We start from the raw sequence: 25,648 nt of genomic DNA on the forward strand, positions 1-25,648 counted from the left end.
TCCATGTTAACAGTTACATTTCAGGCTTCAGGGCGTCGGACAGACTGACGTACATGCTTGGCAGGGAGAAGCGGTCTAAGCGTTGCACATACCTTAGAGAGAGTCTGATGGATAACCTGGGTAGGGCTGCCCTTTGTACTGAGGTGGAGTGAGTGAGCCCATGCCGTTAGAACCCATACACTCATTCAGTTTTGCAAGGCTGCCTGTTTCCATCTGTTGCTATAGTAACCCATCTTAATTAGTTCAGCCACAAAGTAGTTTAGGCTTGTGTTAAGAGGTTCAGAGCTGGTCAGTCCGGAGCAAGTGAGCGAGCTAGAGGCTGTTGGACGGCTGGAGCGGAGCAGTGCCTAAATCAAAGGCACTTGTTTCTTCGAGCTCTTCAGGCAGTGATTCTGACAGCAAAGTTGAAAAAACGTTAAAGAGGAAAAAGCAAGTTGTTGCAGAGAAACCTGTGAAGAAGCAAAAGCCTGGTGAGAGTTCTAGAGCGCTGGCATCCTCTGAGCAGAGTAGCAGCAGCAGAGATGATAGCGTTCCAGATTGGAAAGATGGGATCTGTCAGTGTTCGAGACTTTAAAGGAAAACTTCTAATTGGTATTAGAGAATATTGGATGGACTCAGAAGGCGAAGTGAAACCAGGGAGAAAAGGTATTTCTTTAAACATGGAACAGTGGAGCCAGCTGAAGGGACAGATCTCTGACATAGACGCTGCAGTAAGAAAGCTGTAAAGTCTGAGCCATATCAAGCCTGTACTGTCCTGGCCATTTTATTCTGTCTTTTTCACATTGGCTTTTGTTTTCTAAATGTTGTTTTCAACGCTGTTGTATATTTGGATTGCAGAACAATTTGTAAGACAAATACTTTTTTAATGTGCATTATTAAAATGTTCTAAGTGAAGAAAGAAAAAAAAGAGGTTCAGAGCTTAGCTGTTTTGGGAATTTACCAGTGCTCAAAAAGTATATTTATTATATATTTTTAGTTAGTTCTTGGTGGTTGATATTTATTAGTAATATTAAAATGGCTTTAGAGTGAAATGCTTAATTTTAGCCCCGTTTATCTTGCTTTTAATGGAGTTAATGTTTCCAGTGTTCATGCCTGGGAATGAACAGGGCCAGCTTTGGGCTCAGCTATCTGTGCGGTCCTGGGTCAGTCCACTGAAGACAGCCCCTCCCCTCTCTGCCCCCATGCTGCATGTGACATTTCAGGTGCTGCTGTTGTGACAAGAAGAGCATACACTGAAGTGTCAGCGCTCTATGTCCTTGTGACTGCCAGCTATGGACACAGTGCAGACAGGCTTATGGATCCTCCTTATTCAACACACTTTTATATAAAAATGGCATTCTTAGGTGCTTAAAATCTTCGTATTTTCTTTCTTAAGCAAACACAACATGTGATGGAGATAAGGAATCAGAGATTGAGGACGTTGAAACGGACAGTGGTAACTCACCTGAAGATTTGAGAAAGGTAAGCCGCCTGTCATTGTATGTAATCTAATGGAGCCTTTGGACTAGTGCCTCTAAACACTCTTCTGTGGGCTAGAGAGATGGAGTAGGGGTTAGGAGCATGGACTAACCCTGAAGACGACAGGAGTACAGTTCCCAGCACCAGGTTTAGTGGCTCACAACTGCCTGTAACTCAGCTTAAGGGGTTTGACTCTGGCCTCTGAGGGCTCCTGCACTCACTCATGCACACACAAATATGTGTTGTGGTAAATATATAAAAGAAAAAAAATGGTACCTTTTATCCTTCACTAGTGCTGGCACCGCACCGTAAGGCCGCGTGGCACCGCAGGGTATCCTTATCTCATCTGTGCGGATTCCAGTGGTCACTGCTCCACGCTGGCTGCCATGAGTGAGTTCTGGCACTGGAGGGCCTTATGGAACTCACCTAAAATCAGGGCTCTAGAAATCCAGCAGCGGCTGTCCTATTGTGGCTTCCTGTCACGGACTTGTCCCACACTCCTGTCAGCCTCCCTCTGGTAGTTAAGGTAGAAGCTCCCAAGTACCCGGTGAAAGCAAGACTCAAACAGATGTAATTTTAATAATCAGGTTTATGTATTAAACTCTGAATCCATAGTACATCCACACAATAAGCTCACAACCAAGTGTTAAAGATATCAACCGCCCACCTAGATAAGGAAATAGACATAACCATCTAGGGCCACTCAAGACCACCCGGCTCTGGGATGTCTTCTCCATCTCCATCTCCATTCTCCCATTTTTGTTCTTTCTCACCTTAGAAAACTTTGTCCCTGCTTTACTTTTTTGCTGTACAATCATGGCCTTGACCTAACTTGTGCCAGCCCTCACCTGCATAATGACATCAGCCTACACGTCACCCTTTCTGTCTAATTAAAAGTTTTTCTCTCAAATGTAAATCTTGTAATTTATAAAGTATAAAATATATCTAATACCTCGTCCAACATTTTATCAGCTTAAGAAAGGCTTAAAATCTATGTTATGTCCTGGCTAGCTTGTATACTATCTGATAACTATCTAATTAAATATGTATTGTCAAAGTTAAACAGCCTGGGTAGGCTGTGAGACTATAACTAGTTTCAACCCTGTCAGAAATCTGAGAATGACCAATATCTGAAAATATAGGAAGCCTAACATGGCTTCCTGAGCTGAGACAGGTTGAAGAGATAATTGTCTACTTGCACAGTCCCCTGTTGGCAACACGTGAGCAAGTCTTCAGCCTAGGATCATCTGACAGACTTTTGAAACACAGAAGTATGAAGGGCTGATCATTCTGGCTTGGCAGAGATTACCAGTTGAGTATATTCTGCACCGTGTCCTTTTCTGGATAGTATTTGTCTGTAAATGAAGTAGGTAATTTCTGTCCAGCGGCTACCTAGCCACAATGGATCATCTCACTGGAGGTAGAGATGTCAGTCTCTTCATTGGATCCACCAAGGGGGAGCTGTTAGGAGCATCTTAGTAGTACTCTTTTTTTTTTTTTTTTAAAGATTTATTCATTTATTATATATAAGTACACTGTAGCTGTCTTCAGATACACCAGAAGAGGGCATCGGATCTCTTTACAGATGGTTGTGAGCCACCATGTGGTTGCTGGGAATTGAACTCAGGACCTCTGGAAGAGCAGTCGGGTGCTCTTAACCGCTGAGCCATCTCTCCAGCCCAGTAGTACTCTTAACAGTAACTTAGACCCATGAACTTGCTATCTGGCCCTTAACTCCTTGTATACTTAAATGTGTTGTATAGGCACAATTCCTATATATATAACTATTAATTTTAATTTTAAATCAATAAGAAATTTGTATTAAAGTCTGTCCCAATGTAAAAGATTATATAGCTTAGTAACAACGTAGGTGAAAATGAAATGAATCTTATGTTTGAGGTGGGGCTGACTAGATGGCTCATCACTTAGGTGTGCATACTGCTCTTACTGAAGACTGGAACTCCGATCCCAGCCCCGTGTAGGATGGTTCACAGCTACCCATGACTCTACGCCAAGAAATCCATCGCTGTCCTCTGGGCGTGCACCTATACTCTTGTGCACATCTTACCTTCCCCAACACACACACATTTAAAAAGAAAGCCTAGAAGGAGTTAAGTGCCTTCCTAAAGCAACTTGCCATAGTTCTTTTGTCCCATGATCAAGCTTATTTTGATAGGTAAGAACAGATTAATGATTTGAGATTGTTTTTCCGTGTTTGTTTTTATAATGTTGCTTTTAATTTTCAATTTTCCTGTAGGAAATAATGATTGGTCTACAGTATCAGGCAGAAATTCCCCCTTATCTTGGCGAGTACAGTGGTGATGAGAAAGGTAAGGTCTAATTATAGTACCACTTCTTAAAAGTCTGACTATACACTAACCAGATGGTACAGAGTTAGATGAATCCAGAGGAACTTCTAGAATCCAATATGGGAAAAAAGTATGTCAACAGTAAGCTGGGCCTGGTGGCCTTGCTTGTGATCTGAGCATTGGGGAGCCGGTGACAGGGAGATTTCTAATTCCAGGGCTACCCGAGGGAGGCCTACAGTAGCAAGACCCCTGGGGCTTAAGGAGCTGTGAGTAGAACCTCCTCTCTTGAAGAAGTGTTACAAATATAATCTTGAGGAAAGAAACTGAGAGCAAAAAAGAAACCAGGAGGCATTCTTGTCCTGTTGTTGGCAGAGCAGGAAGTTGACTGCACCCTGCTGCCATTGCTCTGTGGCTCCTCACCGGGAGTGTCATCAGCTGTACTTGTCCCTGAGAGTTCTGGGAGCATGGGCTGGGGGATTATGAATGCAGCTGTGCCGCCTTCCACGACCAGGAGACTCCAGGAGATCCGGACAGTGTCTATGGGTGCTAACAGCCACCAGGCCCACTTTCTCTTTCCCTCTCTTACATCACTCTCCATTTATAGCCCAGGGGCAGGTTACCTGGGCCATCAGCCTTGGCCACTACTAGCGGCAATGTTTTCCTAACTAATGGAAGAGCTTGTGCCAGACAAGCAGGAAGAGCTGATGACCTCTAGTGCCTCTTGTTCTCCCCGTCACAAGCCACTCATAATCCTTCCAAACTGCAGATTCAGGAGGGAAGGTGTGTGTGCCTTCTGGAATTAGCCTATTTCAGTTAAAACAACTTCCTAGAAACTGTTGGATAAAGACAGTCGAGACTTGACCAATGAGTTATTTTTTTTATTAGTTACATAGAAGGTTTCACATTCTTGAAGAGTGGATCATACAACAGTAGGGTAAATGCTCTGTCTATTACTCTTGTACAGAGTGATGCTTTAATAAGGTGGTGGGGTACATTAATTAATAAATCAAACCCCGTGTTAGTGACATTGTGCTCACTAATAGCACTAACAGCTCATCATTTTAAGAGATGGTGCATTTTATGTTTGCCCTTCATAAGCCTCTCTAGGGGGGTCTTGATTAATCTGCTTCTTTTAAACATGCGCTTCTGATTAAAGCAATCTGTAAAGGAACAATAGACCTTAGACATTGAGTTATTATTTGATATTTTGGCTTTTAGTTTTGTTTTATTATATAGTTTTAACCTTTAGAAAGTTCATAGGGTCAATTATGGAATTAAAGAGAAAATTCCAAACATCCTCTCTTATTTTGACAGTTTTGTTTGTTTGGTTTAGTTTGGTTTGGTTTTTGCAGCTTCATTACAAAACTCGAAGATACTAATAATGTGGTCTTACAATTATAGTTTAACTAGCCTTAGAAAGCCTTCTAATTGTCAGTAAATCCAACTTCCAGAATAGCTTTATGCTTTGACTATTGGCCCCAGATAGTCAAGTTAAAACAGCTGTGTTTGCTTTTATGCCAGCAAAAGACTGTTCTTGTCCAACATTATTCACACGGCTTCTCAGTTACTTATCCCAGTCAGCAAGCTCTGTCCAGTAAGGGAGGCACAGTCTGAACATTCTTTAATGTCTTCATTATTTGTGATATAGTGATGGGATTTTCTTTCTCAGCTTATGAAAATGAAGACCAGTTACTGTGGCGTCCTGATGTGGTTTTGGAGAGCAAAGTCAAGGAGTACCTTATTGAGACCTCATTAAGAACTGGAAATGAAAAAGTCCTAGACAGAATTTCCTCAGGCACACACACCAGGGATAACGAACAGGTAAGCTTCCTCTTCTATAGTATTTCTAGATAAATGCTGGTTTAAATAGTCTAAGTGTAAATGGGCTATCTTTTTCCCAGGGGTTTTTGTGTGTTGAGGTTGAGTGGTGTGAGTGAGGCCAGAGGTTGACCTTGGTGTCTTGATGGCTCTCCTTTTTCTGGGACACAGGACGTTGGCACTCAGATAACATGTGCTGTGTTTATTGCTGCAGCACGGGGTCCATCTGTTTACCTCTCCTTAGAAATGCATTCTGATAGGTTAGATCCTTTTACAGTGGCTGTTGTAGAATTATTTAAATTTAAATAACTTTAGGGATTTATGTAATTTTCCCTTCTCTTTCCAAACCTTCCCATGCATCATCTCTCCCTTTCCCTCCCTCCCTCCTCTTCCTCCCTCTCGCCCTCCATCCCCCACCCACCCACACACACATACACACACACACACACACACACACACACACATATATATATATATATATATGTATATAAAATCTGGTCAGTCTGTATAATGTTACCCAATTACATGTTTTCAGAGTCAACCATTTGGTATTAGATAGCCAGTTGGTTCCTCTTCTGGGGAAGGCTCTCTCTTCAGTTGTCTGCATTCCTTAGTTGCCTATACTTTTCTAAGAGACACAATATCACAACTTCCTGTTCCTTTGATTCTTTTCCCCCCTCACCCACAGTGAGCCTAGGTCCAGGGGCTGTGTTCTAGCTCCATCAATTGGGACTGGGTACCATAACACTGTATTCTGGGGGTTGGGGATTTAGCTCGGTGGTAGAGTGCTTGCCTAGCAAGTGCAAGGCCCTGGGTTCAGTCCTCAGCTCCGGAAAAAAACAAACAAACAAACAAACAAAAAACCCACTGTAGGGGCTGGGGATTTAGCTCAGTGGTAGAGCGCTTACCTAGGAAGCGCAAGGCCCTGGGTTCGGTCCCCAGCTCCGAAAAAAAGAACCAAAAAAAAAAAAAAAAAACCCACTGTATTCTGTTTGGATGTGTTTTTTTCTGTAGTTACTACTGCCTATTGTAAAGAAAGTTCCCTTGATCAGGGTGAGGACTCCTACTTGGGGAATAAGGGTAGATATTTATAATCCCCACCATGTTCTGAACAACTGTTTCTAACCTTGATGTCTTTAGCACTTGTCTCACGCTGAGCCAGCCTCATCTTTCCTGAGACTTGCTTTGGAAGTCTTACTACTGACCTTTCAGTTGAATTCTGTCTGCCTCCAGTTATTACATTAACATCCCAAAAAGCAGGAAGAGTTGGTTGACATAAGCAGAAGCTGTCATGTTTAGAGGCTCTTAGAAAGCCAACAGTGCCTGTCTCATAGGCCTGCTGCTCTTCCTGTATCACAGTAGGACGAGAAGGCAGCAAGAGACAGACAACTAATATCCCAGCTCCCAAAGTATCTCACAGTGGCAGACTTGGCCAGGCATGGTAGATAGAGAATGCTGTAACCTCAGCACTTGGGAAGTTGAGAGGCAAGAGAATTTGTTACAGCCAGCCTTTCTAAAATGCAAGGCTATCCTAGGTTCTATCAGACTCTCTAAATTAAATTAAATTAAAAATTAAAGAACCTTCCCAGGTGAGAAGACTGACTCACTATGATGGTAGATCCCTTCTGGCAAGGTGGCTTGGTGAGGAGCCTCAGTACCTATGTAGTAAACAAGAGGGGCATGGTGGCGAACGATTCAAGAAGATACTGAAATCAACCTCTGCCCCACATGTTCTGTGTACACATGCACACACATGTAATACACAGACACTCAACATATACAGGAATGAATAAAGGTATTAGGTCCTAGAGTCATCCTGCAGAGTGGTTGCCTAGTGGTTGTCATGTCATGACAGGGTCTCTACAGAACCCTGGTTGTCTGTGTCACCATAGACCTCACTTTGGAGACCAGACTGGCCTGGGAATCACTGAGACCCACCCGCCTGTTGAGATTAAAGGCACATACCTGACTTGTGAGATTTCAAAGCATTTTAGTAGTGTTTGTCGGTTCTCTTAAAAGATACCTGTTTCTTAGAATGCTCTAGACATATTGTTAGCAGTTTTTAATTGGTGGTTTTTTTCTGTCCCTCTTGTTTTCTTAGGCATTATATGAACTTCTCAAGTGTAACCACAATGTTACGGAGGCAATCGAAAGGTACTGCTGTAATGGAAAGGCGTCTCAAGGTGAGAAGCAAGTTAAAACAGAACCTTTGTTCACCCTCCCCGCACTGCCAATCTGTAACCTCCTCTTCTTTGTAGAGGTAGTTACAGAGCAAAACTGACCCCACAAATGACAATAGAGCCAAAGCAACTAAAAGGAATGATTTTATGGTTTGAAAGATGTTGGGGATAGTTTGGTATTATTTAAGTCAGAACGTGGAATGAAGATTTAGGACTAATCGGGCAGAAAGAGGACTGGTGCAATGGCTCTTCAGGTAAGGGCCCTTGATGCCAGGCCCGAGGCCCTGAGTTCACCGAACTGGAAGGAGAGGGTCAGCTCCTGCAAATTGTTTGCACATGGACACATGCACACAGAAAAGGGAAAGATGCACAGTGTGTCGTCCTATGGAGTGTTTTAGCCATGACGTAAGTTTTAAAAGAGCTTATCAACTGTTTATCAGTGTTAAGGAACATGCTACTTAAATATTTTCATTTTTACATAAATGGTTATCATGTAAGGGTATATAGTTTGAAAATAGTACTTAGTGTAATTATGTAAATGTCATGGGAAATGTAAAAGCTGGAAATAGTATATTTAAATTTGTAGGTTGAGATATATTGAGATGTTTCCCATTGTAGAAAACACTTCTTTGAAAAGATTATTTTAAACTGTCAACTTTCAGTCTTTAGACCAGTTTTTTCATGGATTCAAAATATTTGTCACTTTTCAGTCTACTGCTATTAATGGCTTTGAGGATCTGGTCCTTAGTATCAGTGAGTGAGGTAGTTCAGAAATAAGAGAATAATGAACTAATCCCTAAGCCCCAGCTGGAACTGAAGGCTTTCTCGCCCTAACTAGATTTTTTTTTTTAAATGCATTTATTATATCTAAGTACACTGTAGCTGTCTTCAGATACACCAGCAGAGGGCATCAGATCTCATTACAGATGGTTGTGAGCCACCATGTGGTTGCTGGGATTTGAACTCAGGACATTTGGAAAAGTAGCCAGTGATCTTAACCGCTGAGCCATCTCTCCAGCCCCCTAACTAGAGTTTTAATTTGTCAACATAAGCGACTGGTGGAAAATTCATGGGATTTAGTATTTTGAGGGAGAGCATGGATTAATTCTCTTTACATTTCCTGGAACTCAAATACTAACTTATAGTCAGGAATTAAAGAACATTTTGTGTTAAACCAAAATAGAACTTTTCTTTTTATTCTAGAAAGACAGTAGTCATTTTTGCTTCTCTTAAAAATGTTTTTTGGGGGCTGGAGAGATGGCTCAGTGGTTAAGAGCACTGACTGCTCTTCCAGAGGTCCTGAGTTCAAATCCCAGCAACCACATGGTGGCTCACAACCATCTGTAATGGGATCTGATGCCCTCTTCTGGTGTGTCTGAAGACAGCTACAGTGTACTTACAAATAAATAAATCTTAAAAAAAAAAAAATGTTTTTTGGGACTAGGGGTAACAGCTTAGTTGGTAAAGAGCCAGGGTCTGGTCTCTAGGATCCATGTGAAAGGCTGTACTGGTGTGCACTAGTTTTGCTAGAGCTGGGAGGCAAACACGACTCTCCCCAACACCAGGGTAGGGAGAGGGAACTGTCTCAGTAAAATATGTAGACATGTCCTGAGGAGACATTCATGATTTGACTCTTCATGCATGCTTGTTCATGTAACTGTACACACTCACACTCAAACACACACACACCCTTCCCCTACATGTACTTTAAGACAGCAGTAAATCCCTGCTCCAGAGAACAAAGTGGGTTTGTTGTTTTCTTTTCTTTTCTTTTCTTTTCTTTTTTTTTTTTTTTTCTTTTTTCTTTTTTCTTTTTTTCGGAGCTGGGGACCGAACCCAGGGCCTTTCGCTTCCTAGGCAAGCGCTCTACCACTGAGCTAAATCCCCAACCCCTGTTGTTTTCTTGTGTTTTAAGATTTACTATTTTAACTGTGTAGATGTATGTATCCGTGTGTGGGTGTGTACATGCGAGCAGCGGCGCCCACAGAGGCTAGAAGAGGAGGGAAGCCAGAGGTACAGCTGTGTTGAATTGTATTATATAGGTGGAAGGAAGGGAACTCAGGTCCCCTGGAACAGTACACACTCTTAACTGCTGAGCCCGCTCTCTAGCCTTTGTTTTAAATTCTGAACAACAGTGTGTGTCTTGTTTACGCACTTTGTGTGAGAAGTGAGTGTGCGGTGCTCATGGCAGTTTCGAGCTCTCCTGTTCCTTCCTCTCTCTGTAGAAGGAATGACAGCTTGGACTGAAGAGGAGTGCCGGAGTTTTGAACATGCGCTAATGCTTTATGGGAAAGATTTTCATCTCATTCAGAAGAATAAGGTAAGCTAATGGAGACACTGCTCACTAGTGAAAATGGTTACAGCCAATACTTTGTGCTATTTAAACAGCAGAAACGAATGAGCAGTTTGTAGTGCTCCCTGCTAATAGCATTTCTAGTCTTTCTTATTCTAAACATGATAGTGAATAAACGCCACAGCCTGCTGAGGGGGTGATAGGATTTCATTGCCATGGTCAAGTCTCATAGGAACTCAGTATATTTTTCAGAATGTTTTTCGTGTTTCCCCATGCTGTTCATGTCTCGGCTGTTCTGATATTTGTAGTCTCACGTTTTCATTGATTGTTGAAAATCACAATTGCTAAAAACAAGGACAGTGACATAGGCAGATTGATTTAGAACAAGGGATTATTACTAAGAGCATCTAAAAACCTGCGATAATCACTGGCCATTTGGGCAGTGTGGGTGGGCCAGGCAGGGTGGGGCAGGGCAGCAGCAAGAATGGTTCAGCCGCCTTGGGCAACTGGGAGTGTCTGATGCTGTACATATTACTAAATGAATTAGCAGTCCCCTCTCTGTATTGACACCTAGATGAGTTGAAAACTTCATGTTCAATCTGAACCTGCATGAAAATATTCAGAGCAGATTCAGTCAGCTTTTATTGTTGTGCCAGTACTTAAATCCATAGACTGGTGACAATCCAGACAATAGGCTGTCACTTAGTATTAAAGACAGTAAAAACAGCAAATCGCAAAAGACATGGGGAATAGCTTTACATATTTAATGCTAAGTGAAAAGTATTCAAGAAGACTGTGTGCATCCAAGGCTCTTTCTCACAGCCTGACACTGGAAAAGTGAAAGTGCTCTAACATTGAGTGACTGCAGAGGCTAGGTAGGAAGGCGGGAAGGAGGTAGAGGACGTAGAGAAGTGTGGTACTGGGAAGGAGTCGTACATGAGCCCAGTAGTCTCAGGCTGTGGGTAACAGTGGTGGATGGAGCAATGCAGGCTTAGCACATTCTAGCCTAGACAGGGACAGGGAGCTGGGCCTGTGTGTGCAGCAAATACACGGGAAGTCCATACTCAGGAACTCAGTACTACTCTACAGAGTCAAGATACAAGGTCTCCAAATGTTTGTCGGGCTTTAGTCTTGATTGTTTCTGTTGAACTGCCTGACTCCTTGGTCAAAGATCATATTTATCAGTGCTTACGTTTGTGGGCTCCTTGAATAATGTGTTTGCCTTCTCTATCTAAACACTACAGTATCAGATTTTCTTTGCTATCCCTGTCCCTCTCTCTCCCTTCTTTGAGACAGGGTCTCACTGTGTAGCCCTGGCTGGCCTGGAATTCACTATGTGACCAGGTTGACTTCAAACGCCTCTGCCTCCTGAATGCTGAGATTAAAGCCATGTGTCTCATACCTTATTCACACTGTTGGTTGCAAGGCGTTAAAGTAACAAAGTTCCTTTGCTTTTCAATAGAGCCCCATGTTTGCTATCCTAAGGCTTTGTGTTCCATATAGAATCAGTTAATCAGGTGTCCTGAGTAACCTGGGATTTTATTTGGGATCACACAGAATCATTAGTCTTCTTATCCATGAACGTGGACTATCTCTCCACTTCTTTAATTCATTAAGTGTTTTATAGTTTTACTCATATCTAGTTGAAGGCACTGATGTATTTTCAGTAAATTTCACGTCATTATTTGTACATAGGGAAGTTAAAGGTTTTTCTGAATTTCTGGTTTGTTTTTTTTCTGTGTTTATATATACATAGATACTTATTTACCCAGACAGACCTCAAACTTAGTGATCTTCCTACCCCAGCCTTCACAGTGCTCTGATTATAGGTGCGAACTACTCTGCTTGGCTATAGTAGGTTAATCTTCATGGTTTACTCCTCAACCCTGAAACTGTGCTAAAACTGCTTGTTGGTATTTTACCTGTTTTGATATTGGTGATTGAACCTGGCAAAGCCTCACATGTCACTCATCCCAGCCGTCTGCATTTTGAGACTGGGTATCCATCAGTAAGTTGCCTGCACTGGTCCTGAGCTTCCTCCGAAGCCAGGCTGGCCTTGAGTGAACGGACACTCCTGTTTGTTGAGCCGCTGCCTGACTGGACTCCAGCCACTTCTGTTCTGTTGATTCTCTGGGTTTTTTGACAGCTTCTGCCACTTCTGATGGTTCTTTCCTTCCTTTCTGTTCTGTGTGCCTTTTTTTTTTATCTCTGCGTTTCTTGTTCCTTTTTCACTACTGTGTTGGAAACTTCTGCTGTATATACAGTGTGAATAGACAACACACGTTTAGAGATGTCTGGGTTGTGTCCTAAACATCAGTTTTACATAAGCAGTTGTATCCCACACTTACATACGCTATTTTAGGCACTAGAGATTCATATCAGTGGCTAAGACAGAAAAGTCGTGTGGCTCCAGGAAGCCTGTATTCTCTACAGGCACTATATGCTTATAGTTAATGATGGTTATTGAAAGTTATGCTGCATTTCCTGGTGTCAAAAGCTTCTCCCTCTATTAGTGACATTAGATCACAGCTTACTCTGGAATCAGGAGAGAGACTCTACAATGTCTGTATTGGGGCACTCACGAATTGGAAGAATGTGTACACTGAAGATAAGGAAGTCTGTATGGTCTCTTCTGACTGTAGCCGGCTGTCTGACTTTCCAGTCAGTTGTTACGCCTGTTGCAGCTAAGAACCAAACATGGGGCAGAGAGGCCCTGCCTCGGGTAGCGGCGTCCTCTGCAGAGCTGGAGGCTGCTGGGCCAGGATTCACGGAGTCCTTAGATCATCTGCTGAAGCTGTTGTTCCTCCTCAGCTACCTGCCCATCATTAGGGGAATTAGAAGCACAACCATTCATGGACCTGTCCTTGGATGCTGGCTAATCCAGACAGCTGTCAGTCACAATGAGTGTTTAATCACAATTGTTTGAGGATTTTTTTTAGTAAACAGAATATTGTTTGGATGTGCATTTTATTTTGTTTTTAGCAACTTGTGCTTTTGAAATCTGCTCATTCTGTAGTGACAAGTCACTGATAGACATACTTAGAATTTGTAATTGTGCAAGGAAAGTCCTGTGAATTTAAGCTTCCTTGTTGATGGTCTTGCTAAATAAAAATGGAGTGGGGAGCATCAGTTTGCAGTGTCCACCTTCCTTTCCCAGGTGAGATCGAGAACTGTTGCTGAATGTGTAGCCTTCTACTACATGTGGAAGAAGTCAGAACGCTACGATTACTTTGCTCAACAGACAAAATTTGGAAAGAAACGCTATAACCATCATCCTGGCGTTACGTAAGTATGGTGGGCTTGATTGAGTGACTGCATTGTTTAACTCTGATGCACAGTTATGATTATTGATGTGTATTCCTCAGGGACTATATGGATCGTCTTGTAGATGAAACAGAGTCTCTGGGTGATACGGTCAGTTCTTCAGCCTTAACTTCTAACCGGCCTGAGCCCATTCCTGATCAGCCGCTGAACATTCTCAGCTCCTTCACTGCCAGTGACTTGACAGGTAAGATGAGACTGCCTGCACAGCCTCTGTTACACATCAAGCGACCACTCACCTAATCTACTTTCATTTCTCTTTTAGCTTTGACCAACAGTGTAGCAACTGTCTGCAACCCCACAGATGTGAGTTGTCTGGATGATAGCTTTTCTCCACTGGGGAACGCGCCCCGTGGACAAGTCAATCATGTGCCTGTCGTAACGGAAGAGTTACTCACCCTGCCCAGCAATGGTGAAAGTGATTGTTTTAACTTATTTGAGACTGGATTTTATCACTCAGAGTTAAACCCCATGTGCAGCGAAGAATCGGAAAGACCAGCAAAGAGATTGAAAATGGGCATTGCTGTCCCGGAATCCTTTATGAATGAGGTTTCTGTTAATAACCTGGGTGTAGACTTTGAAAATCACACACATCACATCACCAGTGCCAAAATGGCTGTTTCTGTGGCTGACTTTGGCAGCTTGTCTGCCAGTGAGACAAACGGATTCATCAATGCCCACACTCTACATCAGCACGCAGCCCTTCATTCAGAGTGACGTGAATGAGCAGCCCAGAGACAATGGGTGTGCAGTGCCAGTAAACTTGAGGGGAGCTATCAGGTTTGCACAGTCTTTCACTGGAAGTTTGAACCGTTCTCACTATGACATCAGTGATGTCAGTATGTATAGAACTATATCTTGATTTATCAAGAGTATTTTCATTTTTCAATCCATAAATGTGGAAATGAACTATGATCAGCAGAGTTGGGAACTAAGATTGAACTCTGTGGTGCAGCTTTAAGCTCTGCTTCTCTTCCTCATCCCTTAATACCTCTTCCCACGTCCTCCTTTTCTGTTCCTGTTGCCCTTACCCCAGATTTAAAACCTGTAGACAGAGGCCACCAGCTCAAACCAGCACAGATGTTCTGAACTGATGTGTGGCTTCTTTTCATGTCAACTCCTTTTGCCGTAATGGATGCAGTGGAATCACAATGTTTACAGGTACCAACCCCGATCCCTGCTCAATGTAGCATTTTTTTTTTTTTTGTTTTATTTTCTTTATTAATAATAAAAGCAGGGGTAGGTTTCTTTAAACTGCACAAACATGCAAGGATTTTTTAAAAACGGAAACTTCTCTCATGTTATTCAACCAGAGCACTTCAGTTTACAAACAGCAAGACCATCTGTCTGGAAGCCAGCCGAGGGACTGTGTGCAAATGACGAGACGAGACGCTTGGATCCTGTTCCCATCCTAGACCAGGGCTACCGTACACAGAACTGGGCACTTTACTGCCGGGAGACTTCTGTGTTAAAAATTTTTTTCTGACTAAAAATTTGGCATTTGAAGATGTGGTATTCATATGGGATTTTGTCCACCATTGTCAAGATTGCAATATTAAAAATCATACTGGTCACTGGTAATTTAGTTTATTCCAAGGCAGTTGACTTGCAGAAGCACAGTCTACAAAGCCCAGGAAGTTGCCACAGTGGTTTACGTTTTGGGACACCTCTTAAGTTTGAACTGCAGTTCAAAGTGTTAATAACGTAGTCTTGTAGATGGTATGCACAGTGCAGAGCCTTGAAGTATATTCAAGCTATTTTGTTTAGCTTGAATAGTTGGAAAGAAAAATGTGAGTTTCTGTCTGAAATAAAATGGTACGTTACCACTTTTAAGTTTTAAGTGAGAGATGTTCACAGGCATCTCAGACGTGATTTTACTTTTACTCCAAACGTGAATAAGAAGCCATTGTCATAGCTTTGCCCATTTTTGCTTTATTAGACATGCTCTTAAGTTTTAAGGTGAATCAAACTATACAATACAGTATTAGGATATAAGCTTTGCTTTTATAGTACAGTTAAAACAATTACTTTTTGCACCGTCTTAATTACATTTTTTTATTTTACTAGTTGTGTTGCTTTGCAAAAAAACTTAGAACATTTGACTGTGTTGCTGTTGTGTGAGTTGCTTCAAGGTGTGCTGAGTAGGTAGGAGGTAGTGGTCTTAGTGATTGAAAGGGAGGGTATTTATTATACAAACTGTGAACTGCAATGACATCCTTGGTTTTGGATGGTGTGCATTGTTTTTCTTTGCAGCATTTTAATGAAGATTGCTTTGAAGTGTTTACGCTGTAGCACATTAACTATAAGATTTAGTTTAGCACAGAGGACGAAGGGTAGTTAAATTAATAACTTAAAAATCAGTCTTTAACTTATACATCTAAAATTTAGTATTCCTGTATGCACACAGTAAATAATGGGTAGCCTGGGCTCCATGTTGCTTTCTAATATTTTTATCCACATGGTTAGCTTCTTATTGCTGTGTTGTGCTAAACTCGAACCTTCTTCCTTCGTTCCCTTCAGTATGCTTTCTTTACTGTAGGAGGACACTGGGCATGTTCTTCCATTGCTGTCACTCTTTGTCACTCTGGGTTTACAGTGGCTGGTCTGTATAAATAATTTACACAAAGATGACTGAATGCTAATACCAGTTGCACTTAAGTGAAAATGCCCATTCTCATTAGTTGACACAGTTTATCTATGCATTGCTGGGGTCTTGATATAAGATAGAAACGGTGTTTCTTATCTAGAGTTTTGATTATCAGCAAGTTGAATGGACACTTTAGTTATTTAAATAGATTTTTGACCAAAATCCAGAAAAATGATATGAGAGAAAGATAAATTCCAGCTGGTTTAACATTTTTAAATGCTAACAGGACTTTAGCCTCTTAGAGAGGCTACCTAGCTGGGAACGTTTACTTTTAATTCCTTGTTAAAATGAGGCAATAATTTGCAAGATTTTTGTATATATGTGTACAGTAAATTCTTTTTTAGACCTAATTCAATATTTTCTGACTGCTCCTGTCATGTATGATACATTTTTGTGCATGCCTGATGTGACATTCATAAATTGTACCACTATGACTTTATCCATGTAAAATAGTTATTTATTGAATTTTCTTTCAACAGCTGGACTTTTTTTTTTTGTCTCCATTTAAACATCTTAACAGAGAATTTGTTACTGTTTATTAAAAGAATTGAGTTTGAAAACATAAATCTGATTTGCAATCGTATGAAGAAAAACAATGCCTTTATCATCACGTGTTAAGCACAATTCTTAAAGCAAACTGTGATAAATTCTTTGTTTCTTTCATTTGCCGCAATATTTTCATATGAACAAACCAAAAATCCATGGTGAGCAGTTGCAGTGTGGCTGATCCAACCTTTGTGTACAGGGAACTGGAGAGGACGTGGACATTCAGAAGTGTAACCTGGTGCTGTGACTAGAGCAATACTTCACTCTTGTTAGTTGTGCTTGGCCTTGCTCATGCTAGCCTTTTAAATGTTTAGTTTTCCTCTTGTCATGGTCAACTGCTGAATTTACTTGAAGGATGTAGAATACTATTTAAAAAAAATACTAAAGTCTGTACAATTAGGTCAAAGAATTGTGCAATCGTTTCCTTTTTAATTTTTAAAATTGAAGGTCACAAATATTTGAGATCAGACCTAGTAGACTAGTAGTACTATTTAATTTAACCAAAGTCTAGTAAATACTTCAACTTTGAATGTAAACTAACAAACCCGACCACCAAGGAGATTGTTTGCCCAGAGTTTCAAAGCACATTGTCTACGAATGGAAATTGAAATAATTTATAAAATATTGACATTACTATGTTTTTTAAAAAGTTCCTAATTTTTTCACTAAAAGGAGGGAAACTATTAGTTTTATTGTTAAATATGGTAGATATTAATATTCCTCTTAGATGACCAGTGATTGCAATTGTCCCAGTTTGAACTAAGTACCCCGTGAGTATGAGAGAAACTAGTGACAATCAGAACACGTTTTAGTATCCAGTGTTCAAGAGGAAGTTGCTATTGTTGCGTTGATTTTAATATTTGTACATAAACACTGATTTTTTGAGCATTATTTTGTATTTGTTGTACTTTAATACCTGGTGTACAGTTCCAGAAATAAAAATCTGGAAATCTGTTTTTCCTGGTTTGTGTGACTATTTACCAAAGAAATTAAAAACATTCTTAAGCTATTACCAGATATGAAGATATTCAGCCTGAGAGGCAAAATAATTTTTGTAAATCCCCTCTACTAGTTTTTGACCTATAATCATTCTAACGATTACAAAGATCCTCATTTAGCTCAGGAGGCAGCTCCTGGGTTATCTGTTCCGAACAGAACAGTCCTCTGCAGCTGTCTTCCAGGAAGGCAGAGATCCGGAATGTGATCAGATTCACAACTTAGCAGACTGGCATTTGTGACCTATTACTCTTATTTACAATTTTCATGCCATGGCCTCTAGCCATCCCTTTCCCATGCCTTGATCTTACTAAAATCCCAACATTCTCAGTTCCAGTTTTACACAAAGCCAAAATAAGAGTAAAAATGTTGATCCTTTTGCTTTCATTGCTTGTCTAGAACCACATCCTTCCATCACCAAACACCACAGTACCTTCCCATGACACATCTATTTTATAGCCACAAACACAGGAGCTGGACCAATATTCCACAGCTTGGCACTGTGAGAGCTGTGCTGCTTCTAAGGCTTGGAGGAAGGGAGGGAAGCCTGTCGGAACAGAAATGGCTCTGACTTCTAGGGACATTACAGCCCAAAGGGCTTCCTCATGTCCATTCCTTTTTTGAAAGATTCATTTAGATGAGTACATTGTAGCTGTCTTCAGACACACCAGAAGAGGGCATCAGATCTCATTACAGATGGTTGTGAGCCACCATATAGTTGCTGGGAACTGAACTCAGGACCTCTGGAAGAGTGGTCAGTGCTCTTAACCACTGAGTTATCTCTCCAGCCCAAGTGCCTCCTGTCCATTCCTAATTGCACTTTAACAGTCTTGAGGTCTGTCTTTGCCATAGAGAAAACAGGGGAGAGGGGGTGGTGGTAAACTAGGACTCTCAGGTGGAAAGGGGGTTTTAGTCAGGCCTCAGGACAAGCTCCTAGGCAATCTGGGGAGAGGGGTCTGCAGGTTGAAAACTCAAGGCAGGTTTAAGTGGTGGCATGAGTTGGGGTTTGGGGGAGCAGAAGAAGGGATCTGAAGTAACAATTAGATCACCTATGTGAGGGAATTCTAAGTAAGGATATGTCATGAAATTACTCATCATTGGCCAGGGCTGTGGCATACACCTTTAATCCCAGCACCTGGGAGGCAGAGACAGAAGGATCTCTTGAGTTTGAGGCCAGCCTGGTCTGCAGACCTAGTTCCAGAAGAACCAGAACACCCTCTCCACAAAAACAGGAGCAGGTTTTCTTGCCACCAACTTGTCCTTTAGTATCCCCACACTAAAATAACTTGGACTCCTTTTTATCCCCCTGTGTAGAAATGTTCAGTGGGTAAGGGGAGGAAGATGACCTATATCTATTTGGAACAAGGAGAAATCCTATCTTAAAAAAAACCCAGGGGTTGGGGATTTAGCTCAGTGGTAGAGCGCTTGCCTAGCAAGCTCAAGGCCCTGTGTTCGGTCCCCAGCTCCGAAAAAAACAAAAACAAAAAAACAAGAAAAACAAAACAAAACAAACAAACAAACAAAAAAAAACCAACCTTGGTTATATAAGGGGCAGAAATAGGAAGAAAAGCTGACTTAAATTGTAATAAAATAAGCAATCAAAACTCGTGAGATAGCTGTGATGGTGGTCAAAATGTAGTCCTGAAGTTTCCCTAAGGATGGAGGGGCTAAGTAAAGGTATTATCCTTTCCAAGCTTGGAAGTAAGTTGGCGCACAAGTCGGGTGGATGGATCAAAGGAACCATTAAGAGTAAGACTCAGGGCCGGATGGAATCAGATGGAGCACAGTGGGGCTGGTTTGATAGTTCTTCCCTTTTAAGTACAGTCGTTTTGTCAACACCTGGGCTAACATCTCTGCACAGAGCCAAGGGTGCTCTCAGTCCCTCTCCAGTGGGCAGAGAAAGGTTAGGAACGTTACCAATGGACACCCTCTCCATAGAAATGAGACAGGGACAGGTCTCCGCCACCAGGCCTGCCCTTTAGTAAACCAATCACTCGGCTCCCTGATTGGTTTAGAAAATGTCCAGAGACTGGAAGGAGGACAATGACCCCATAAACAATTTTGTAAATTACACACATACCAATTTGCTCATGGCAACACCATAGGCAGTTTTTCTTTATTCTGTAAAAGTTTTTACAGTGTCCTGTACACATCCACAATACTATAACAATTGCTGAGGCTGGAGAAAGAAGGGCATTTTGCTGCTCCTCAAGAGACTAACTGAGTTTCTAACACCCGTGTCAGATACACTGGGTGACACACCTGTTCCAAATCACCAGACCCTCTCTGGTCTCCACTAGGACCTTGCATAAGTGTACACATACACAAAATAAAATCTTAATTGCTAATGCTTGGTTAAGGTTCACAAACAACTTAAAAATAAAGAGAAAACATGAAACAATAAATTAAAGTAGTTTTAATAAGTTAAAAATAAGTTAATTCCAGTTAAAAATGGAATTGGATTACGTATAAATTTGACATTAAAATGAAGCAAATAGCGTTTACCTGGAAATTGGGGCATATATATAACAACAACCATAAATAACAACAACAACTCCATACTCCAGTTAAGTCTAAAAACATTTGCTTTGTAGGAACTCAAAGAAGTTACCAGCAAACAAACAAAAACCCTGAACATTTAGAGTGAACACAATAACTACTTAGAAAATCTTTTAAACAAGTCTGGAGATCAAACCTGGAGCCTCTAGCATACCATACAAGCACTCTGTCACGGAACCACCTTCTGTCCAAGTTTTTACTAAAAAGAAAAAGGTGCCCCAAATTCCATAAAGATTTTTTTCTTAACTCTTGTTCAAGTGTAGTCTAACAAAGACTGGGCATGCTGATTTAAAAAGGCAGACCTTTGTTGCTGCTGCAGGCTGTGTTTGGGAAATTTGCTTCAGTTCTCTAGGGGAAACTGCGGGCACATCAAATTCCTGATAGTAGACATTAGTGGTTCTGGCTAGGAACAGGAACATTTTAGAGAAGAAGCCATGACATAGGGCTTGAATAAAAAACACCAATGGATGGTATTTACTGTATGGTTTCGCTAAACTGTTGAAACACGACGAAAATATTACTAATTAGTAAAATAAAACTTTAAAGCCTTTAGATTACACACAAACCTATACAGTCAACGTGTACTTCGTCTCTACTCATGCAAGACAGGGTCTTCTTACATAGCCCACATTGACCTTAAACTCTGACCCTCCTGCTTCAGCCTTCCAGTGGTGGAATAATAGCCTTACCCACCATGCTTGGCTTCATTGTTTTCTTTTAAAATATCAGGAACTAAGGGTTCCAGTCGTTCGGTTTAATAAAGGAGGCAGGCCTTCTAGTTTTAACTAGCCAGAGGGAAAGTCAAGCCAATAAATGGACGGCTTACAAACTTAGCAGCAGAAAGAAAGGGGATATTAGTCTAGTGGTTAATCTCTAAAACTATGTTCCAACACTGATAAAACAAATCATTTAAAATGTCTATAATTATCGAAAGATACCTTTTCTCAACAAGTTGCAGCCACTTAAGCTCTGTGGCTTTGTGCTCCGTCACGTGAGGAAGAACAATTAGCCATTGTTGTGCCTCCTGTCAAAAGCCGGGGGCAGGCCAACTTACTGTCTGAACAATTGTGGACATACCGTCCTATAAGGAGTGGATTGTAAGTTTTTGATATTAACCATATACTGTCATTCATTCTTTTTTGGTTCTTTTTTTTTTTTTTTTCCGGAGCTGGGGACCGAACCCAGGGCCTTGCGCTTCCTAGGCAAGCGCTCTCTGTCATTCATTCTTAAAAGGCCAGTTTGATCTCTCCCATTGCAAAAATCGAAAGCATTAGCTAAGGGAGTATCCTCTTGTATGTGAAAGAATCCAAAACCACAAAACGTACACTACAAGTGCAATTTCTTTTCAAAAGGTTTTGTCTACCAATCAGGCAACTACATTGTCACATAGCAACCATCGAAATGGATTTTACTTAAAGCATCAATGGTTAAGCCGCAATGACTATGACTACTATAGTTCTACATCGTATAACTGAGTGTGAATATGGGCATTAATTGCCGGAATAGAATTTTTGATATTCCTCTGTCATTGCCATCACTGAGCATCCCATCTAGCATCTAAAACTAAAAGAGTTTCCAACGGAGTGAAAGAATTTGGGTCATGCTTGTGATATACTGTAACTACTATACAACAAGGCAAAGGCTTAGGTAGCAACATGTAAAACTAAACTATTCTGATAAGGACATATCCTAACTATAAACCTAAGATAGAAGTCTATTCTAATCCCTCCATCTTTAAGAATAACTCATTAGGGGTTGGGGATTTAGCTCAGTGGTAAAGTGCTTGCCTAGCAAGCACAAGGCCCTGGGTTCGGTCCCCAGCTCCGAAAAAAAAAGAAAAAAGAAGAAAAAGAAAAAAAAGAATAACTCATTAGTGTATATTAATTGCACATATATAAAATAATAAATTCATTATAATATGTTCTTTTTTTTTCTCAGTTCATATAATTTATTCAGTTAGCACACAGTTTAAAAATTCACCAACATACCAGTAGTACAAAACTCAACAGTATTCTAAGTTATTCCCCCTCAGGAAATAAAACATACTATGATTGTCAAAGCTAGATGTCAGTCTAAGATTTACAACAAAGGAAGAATGTGAAACTAAGGAAAAGAAAAAGCAATCAATCACAATGACCACAAAAAAAAAAAAAAAAAATCCAAAGAGTCCGTTCTTTCACAGACATTGATTGTCTTCTCTAAATTAATAAAGATTATTTTAACATAAACTGTATTTTAAAAAAAACTAGAAACTCTTCAAGTAACTAAAGATAATGCTCCAAGGCCATTTTCACAGCTTTTTTTGTTTGTTTGCTTGCTTTAAATGCCATTACAGCCAAATTAACATACATTTGACCAAATATTTCCAAAACAGTCCAGCAACACACAATGGAGTTTTCCATTCAGTATTTTAAGCACAAAAATAGGCTATGTTTACAGTAGTTAAGGCGATCAAATTTTAAACAAAAGCAATTAAAAAAGAAAAAGGGAAAAACAACAACCGTTTTCCATGCTACTCCCATAGACCTTATTTGTAAGTGCAAGACAGGAAAACAGTGTGCAAAATGCTTTATAATATGTTCTTTTATAATACATGTTCTTTCTTTTGTTTTAAATTTATTTAAAAACATTTATGTATATGAGTACACTGTCTTCATGCACACCAGAAGAGAGGGTCAGATCTCATTACAGATGGTTGTGAGCCACCACATGGTTGCTGGGAATTGAACTCAGGACTTTTGGAAAAGCAGCCAGTGCTCTTAACCACTGAGACATCTTTCCAGCCCCAAATTCTTTCATTTTTTAAACAGTTAATTTCCAGTCTAGGATGTCATGTGTTTGAAGGACTTTTCTCTTTATAGAGTTTGTTCCTAACAGAAGATGAAGCGCAGAACCAACAGTCCATATAGCAGGCAGAATCTAATCTTAATGATAATATGAACAACATATTTTAGGCTCAGTTTTACGAAGTGTTATATGCACATATATGCACACATACTTATTTAGTCTAATCTGATATTCCTTGGAGAGTATTTTAAAAGTGTATTTTGTTAATGACTAGTGTAGAAAGAAGACTTATATGAGAACAGATAACTCTGACCTTCCCTGTTTTGTTTTGTTTTTTTCTTTTACTGGCAATGAAGAAAAGGAGAAAATGAGTATTTATTGGGAGATTCTCATGACCAAAAAGATGGCCCTATAAAATGCAATTATTCCATCAAACATTATAGCACACTTTTCACACACATACAACACACAATGTAATTTATAAGATTACTTATGAAATTACAATTTTTAAAAGTCTGTGGAAACTTGGGTTTCAGATTCAAACCTTTACTCTGATTACAGGGCTACGAAAGCAGTTTTTGGCAGTACTAACTTAGCGGTTACTAGGATACATAGATTTTGCTCCTTTGGTACCAAGTCCTTCAGTGACAAGACACATCTCAGTAATTTGCTCAAGCAACACTGAAACCCAAGGTCTTACAAAGAATGTCTTTTGGCTTAAAGCCATTTTATCGTTGATAACCATTTTCAAGCAGTTTCACCTTTTGATGCTGAATTCCCCGAAGGTGTTGATATTTTGACTCAACAGGTTCTGGAAGCACAGTAAGAGATTTGATTGTTTACTATGGTCATTTAAAAATAGAGCCTGGGAAACCTTTGGCCACGTTCCTAGAACAACTTTACCTGCAATAATTTTATCTATGGAGTCCTCTATAATGTGTTGAAGAATCTGAAAAGTTTCCATTTACGCATCAATCGACAAAAATCAGTGTTCTGGATGATTTCTGGGTTATTGCCCTTAATGAATTAAAATATACTAAAATTAATACCTTGGAAAAAGCAATTCTTTGGGAAAGTTCAGAGATCTCTAACCCCCCAACAATGACCATCCAAGTAGCTAGTATTCAACATGCGATTTTTGCAAAGAAACTAAGGCATGGAAACGTTATGGAACTTGCCCAAGATACTAAAGCTGTAAACGGAAAGATCAGAAGCAGGCGTGTAACTCAGCTTCCCCTCGAACAATTCAATTGCTACGTGAGTGTTTTCAAATAAGAATCTTCCTAAACACCTTTTCTCATAGGCGTGTTCTTTTCGAAGGCGATCTTAAGTTTCATATCCCTTGTCATAGTCTCTCCCGGGAGTGGTAATTTCTTTAGTTCCAGAACTTTTTTTTTTTTAAACGAACTGTTGTTCTGAACAAAAAGGAAGAAACTTTCTCTTGGCAATTCTACGGTAACGATGCATCCGAATTCGCGTCTCCGTAGTGAAGCTTCGGAAGAGCACTTGTGTCTCAGCTTTTGCGAAAACGGCTTTCAGCTGAGTCTTCTACTGAGTAGACTGACTGCAGCACGCTCCGAATCTCCAGCCGTGACAGGCCCAGGACGACCCACCCCGAGCAATTATTTTCTGCTCATTTCTTCGCATTAGTGAGGATAAACCTTGGCTTTTCTGAGGAAGTTCAAGCACCTAACCAAGATCCGGCTGAGGAAAGGCCACACCCCCACTTTGTAAGTTTCTATTTGTTCGGCTGCAGGCTGCAACAAACTTGTAAGGGCGGACTTAGGAAAGAAGAAAACAGCGCGCGTGAGACTGCAGCGCGGCGCACACTGGGAAAAGGGACACAGGTCCCGCCCCTGTAGGGTGGGCGTCTGCGTTACTCAGTAGCTCCCGCCTCGTCCGCGACCCTCAGCCTCAGGGCTCCGCCTACTTTGGGCTCCACCCACTTCAGGTTCCTCCTTCTCGGCTCTCCCACCTCAGAACTTTGGATGCCCAGGGCTCCGCCCACCTCAGGCCCCTCCTCCTAGGCCTACTCGTCTCAGAACTTTGGCGCCTCAGGTTCCACCCACCTTAGGCTCCTCCTCCTCCTAGGGGGGCTCCCGCCTCAGAACTTTGGATGCTCAGGGCTCCGCCCACCTCAGGCCCCTCCTCCTAGGCCCGCCTACCGCAGAACTGTGGCTGCTCCTAAGCTCCACCCACCTGATTTTCCTGGCAGCCACAGGCTCCACCCACCTTAGGCTGCTCCGCCTAGGCCCGCCAGCCTCATAATTTTGCTGCCCAAGGATCCACCGGCCTCAGGCTCTGCCGGCCTAGGTTCGCTCGCCTCAGCCTTGGGCATCCCCAGGCTTCACCTACTTCAGGCTCCGCCTCCACAGCCCGCCAGCCCCCGCCTGTGGACTGGGCCTAGCAGCTCTGGCTGCAGCGAGGACTGAGAGAAGTCCTGAGATCCTGGCATTCGCCCTGTCACCTAGTGTTGTAGGTTAGGTTCATCACAATCCCGGGAATGAAGCGGCGCCATCGCTGACCCACACCCCTCAGGCGGCTCTGTGGCGCAGCGACGAGGAAGGCAAGGAAGAGGCGAGTCGAATCTTCCGCCCGCTCAGTTAAAGGAGGAGCCGGGTTGCACTGTCCCGTCCTCCGGGCCTCCACCCTGGGTGTCCTACCCCGGGAGGTTCTGGCCGCCTGGACGTGCAGAACTGGAGCAGCGCGATGCTCGCTCTCTCAGAACGCTTTC

General features: G+C 41.5%; 1 protein-coding gene and 2 pseudogenes across 6 annotated transcripts in view; 2 read left to right on the plus strand and 1 right to left on the minus strand.

Annotated features, from left to right (window-relative positions):
* Nucleotides 1-17,526, plus strand: part of Mier3 (MIER family member 3) — a 28,579-nt gene extending 11,053 nt beyond the window's left edge. For 4 of the 6 annotated variants that reach the window (XM_006231925.4, XM_006231924.5, XM_039102181.2 and 1 more), the window contains exons 6-13: nt 1,376-1,461; nt 3,716-3,788; nt 5,437-5,588; nt 7,687-7,768; nt 9,991-10,085; nt 13,216-13,343; nt 13,424-13,566; nt 13,645-17,526. In XM_006231925.4, coding sequence (XP_006231987.3) covers nt 1,376-1,461; nt 3,716-3,788; nt 5,437-5,588; nt 7,687-7,768; nt 9,991-10,085; nt 13,216-13,343; nt 13,424-13,566; nt 13,645-14,096 — 1,211 coding nt within the window. In that variant the 3' untranslated portion in view covers nt 14,097-17,526. The remainder of the gene's footprint in view (nt 1-1,375; nt 1,462-3,715; nt 3,789-5,436; nt 5,589-7,686; nt 7,769-9,990; nt 10,086-13,215; nt 13,344-13,423; nt 13,567-13,644) is intronic. The other 2 variants (XR_010063601.1, NM_001168000.2) reach the window with 2 other exon arrangements.
* Nucleotides 54-1,460, plus strand: LOC103691453 (activated RNA polymerase II transcriptional coactivator p15 pseudogene; annotated as a pseudogene).
* Nucleotides 20,463-23,866, minus strand: Setd9-ps1 (SET domain containing, pseudogene 1; annotated as a pseudogene).

Source organism: Rattus norvegicus, chromosome 2 (genome assembly GCF_036323735.1).
Source record: "Rattus norvegicus strain BN/NHsdMcwi chromosome 2, GRCr8, whole genome shotgun sequence".
NCBI lineage: Eukaryota > Metazoa > Chordata > Mammalia > Rodentia > Muridae > Rattus > Rattus norvegicus.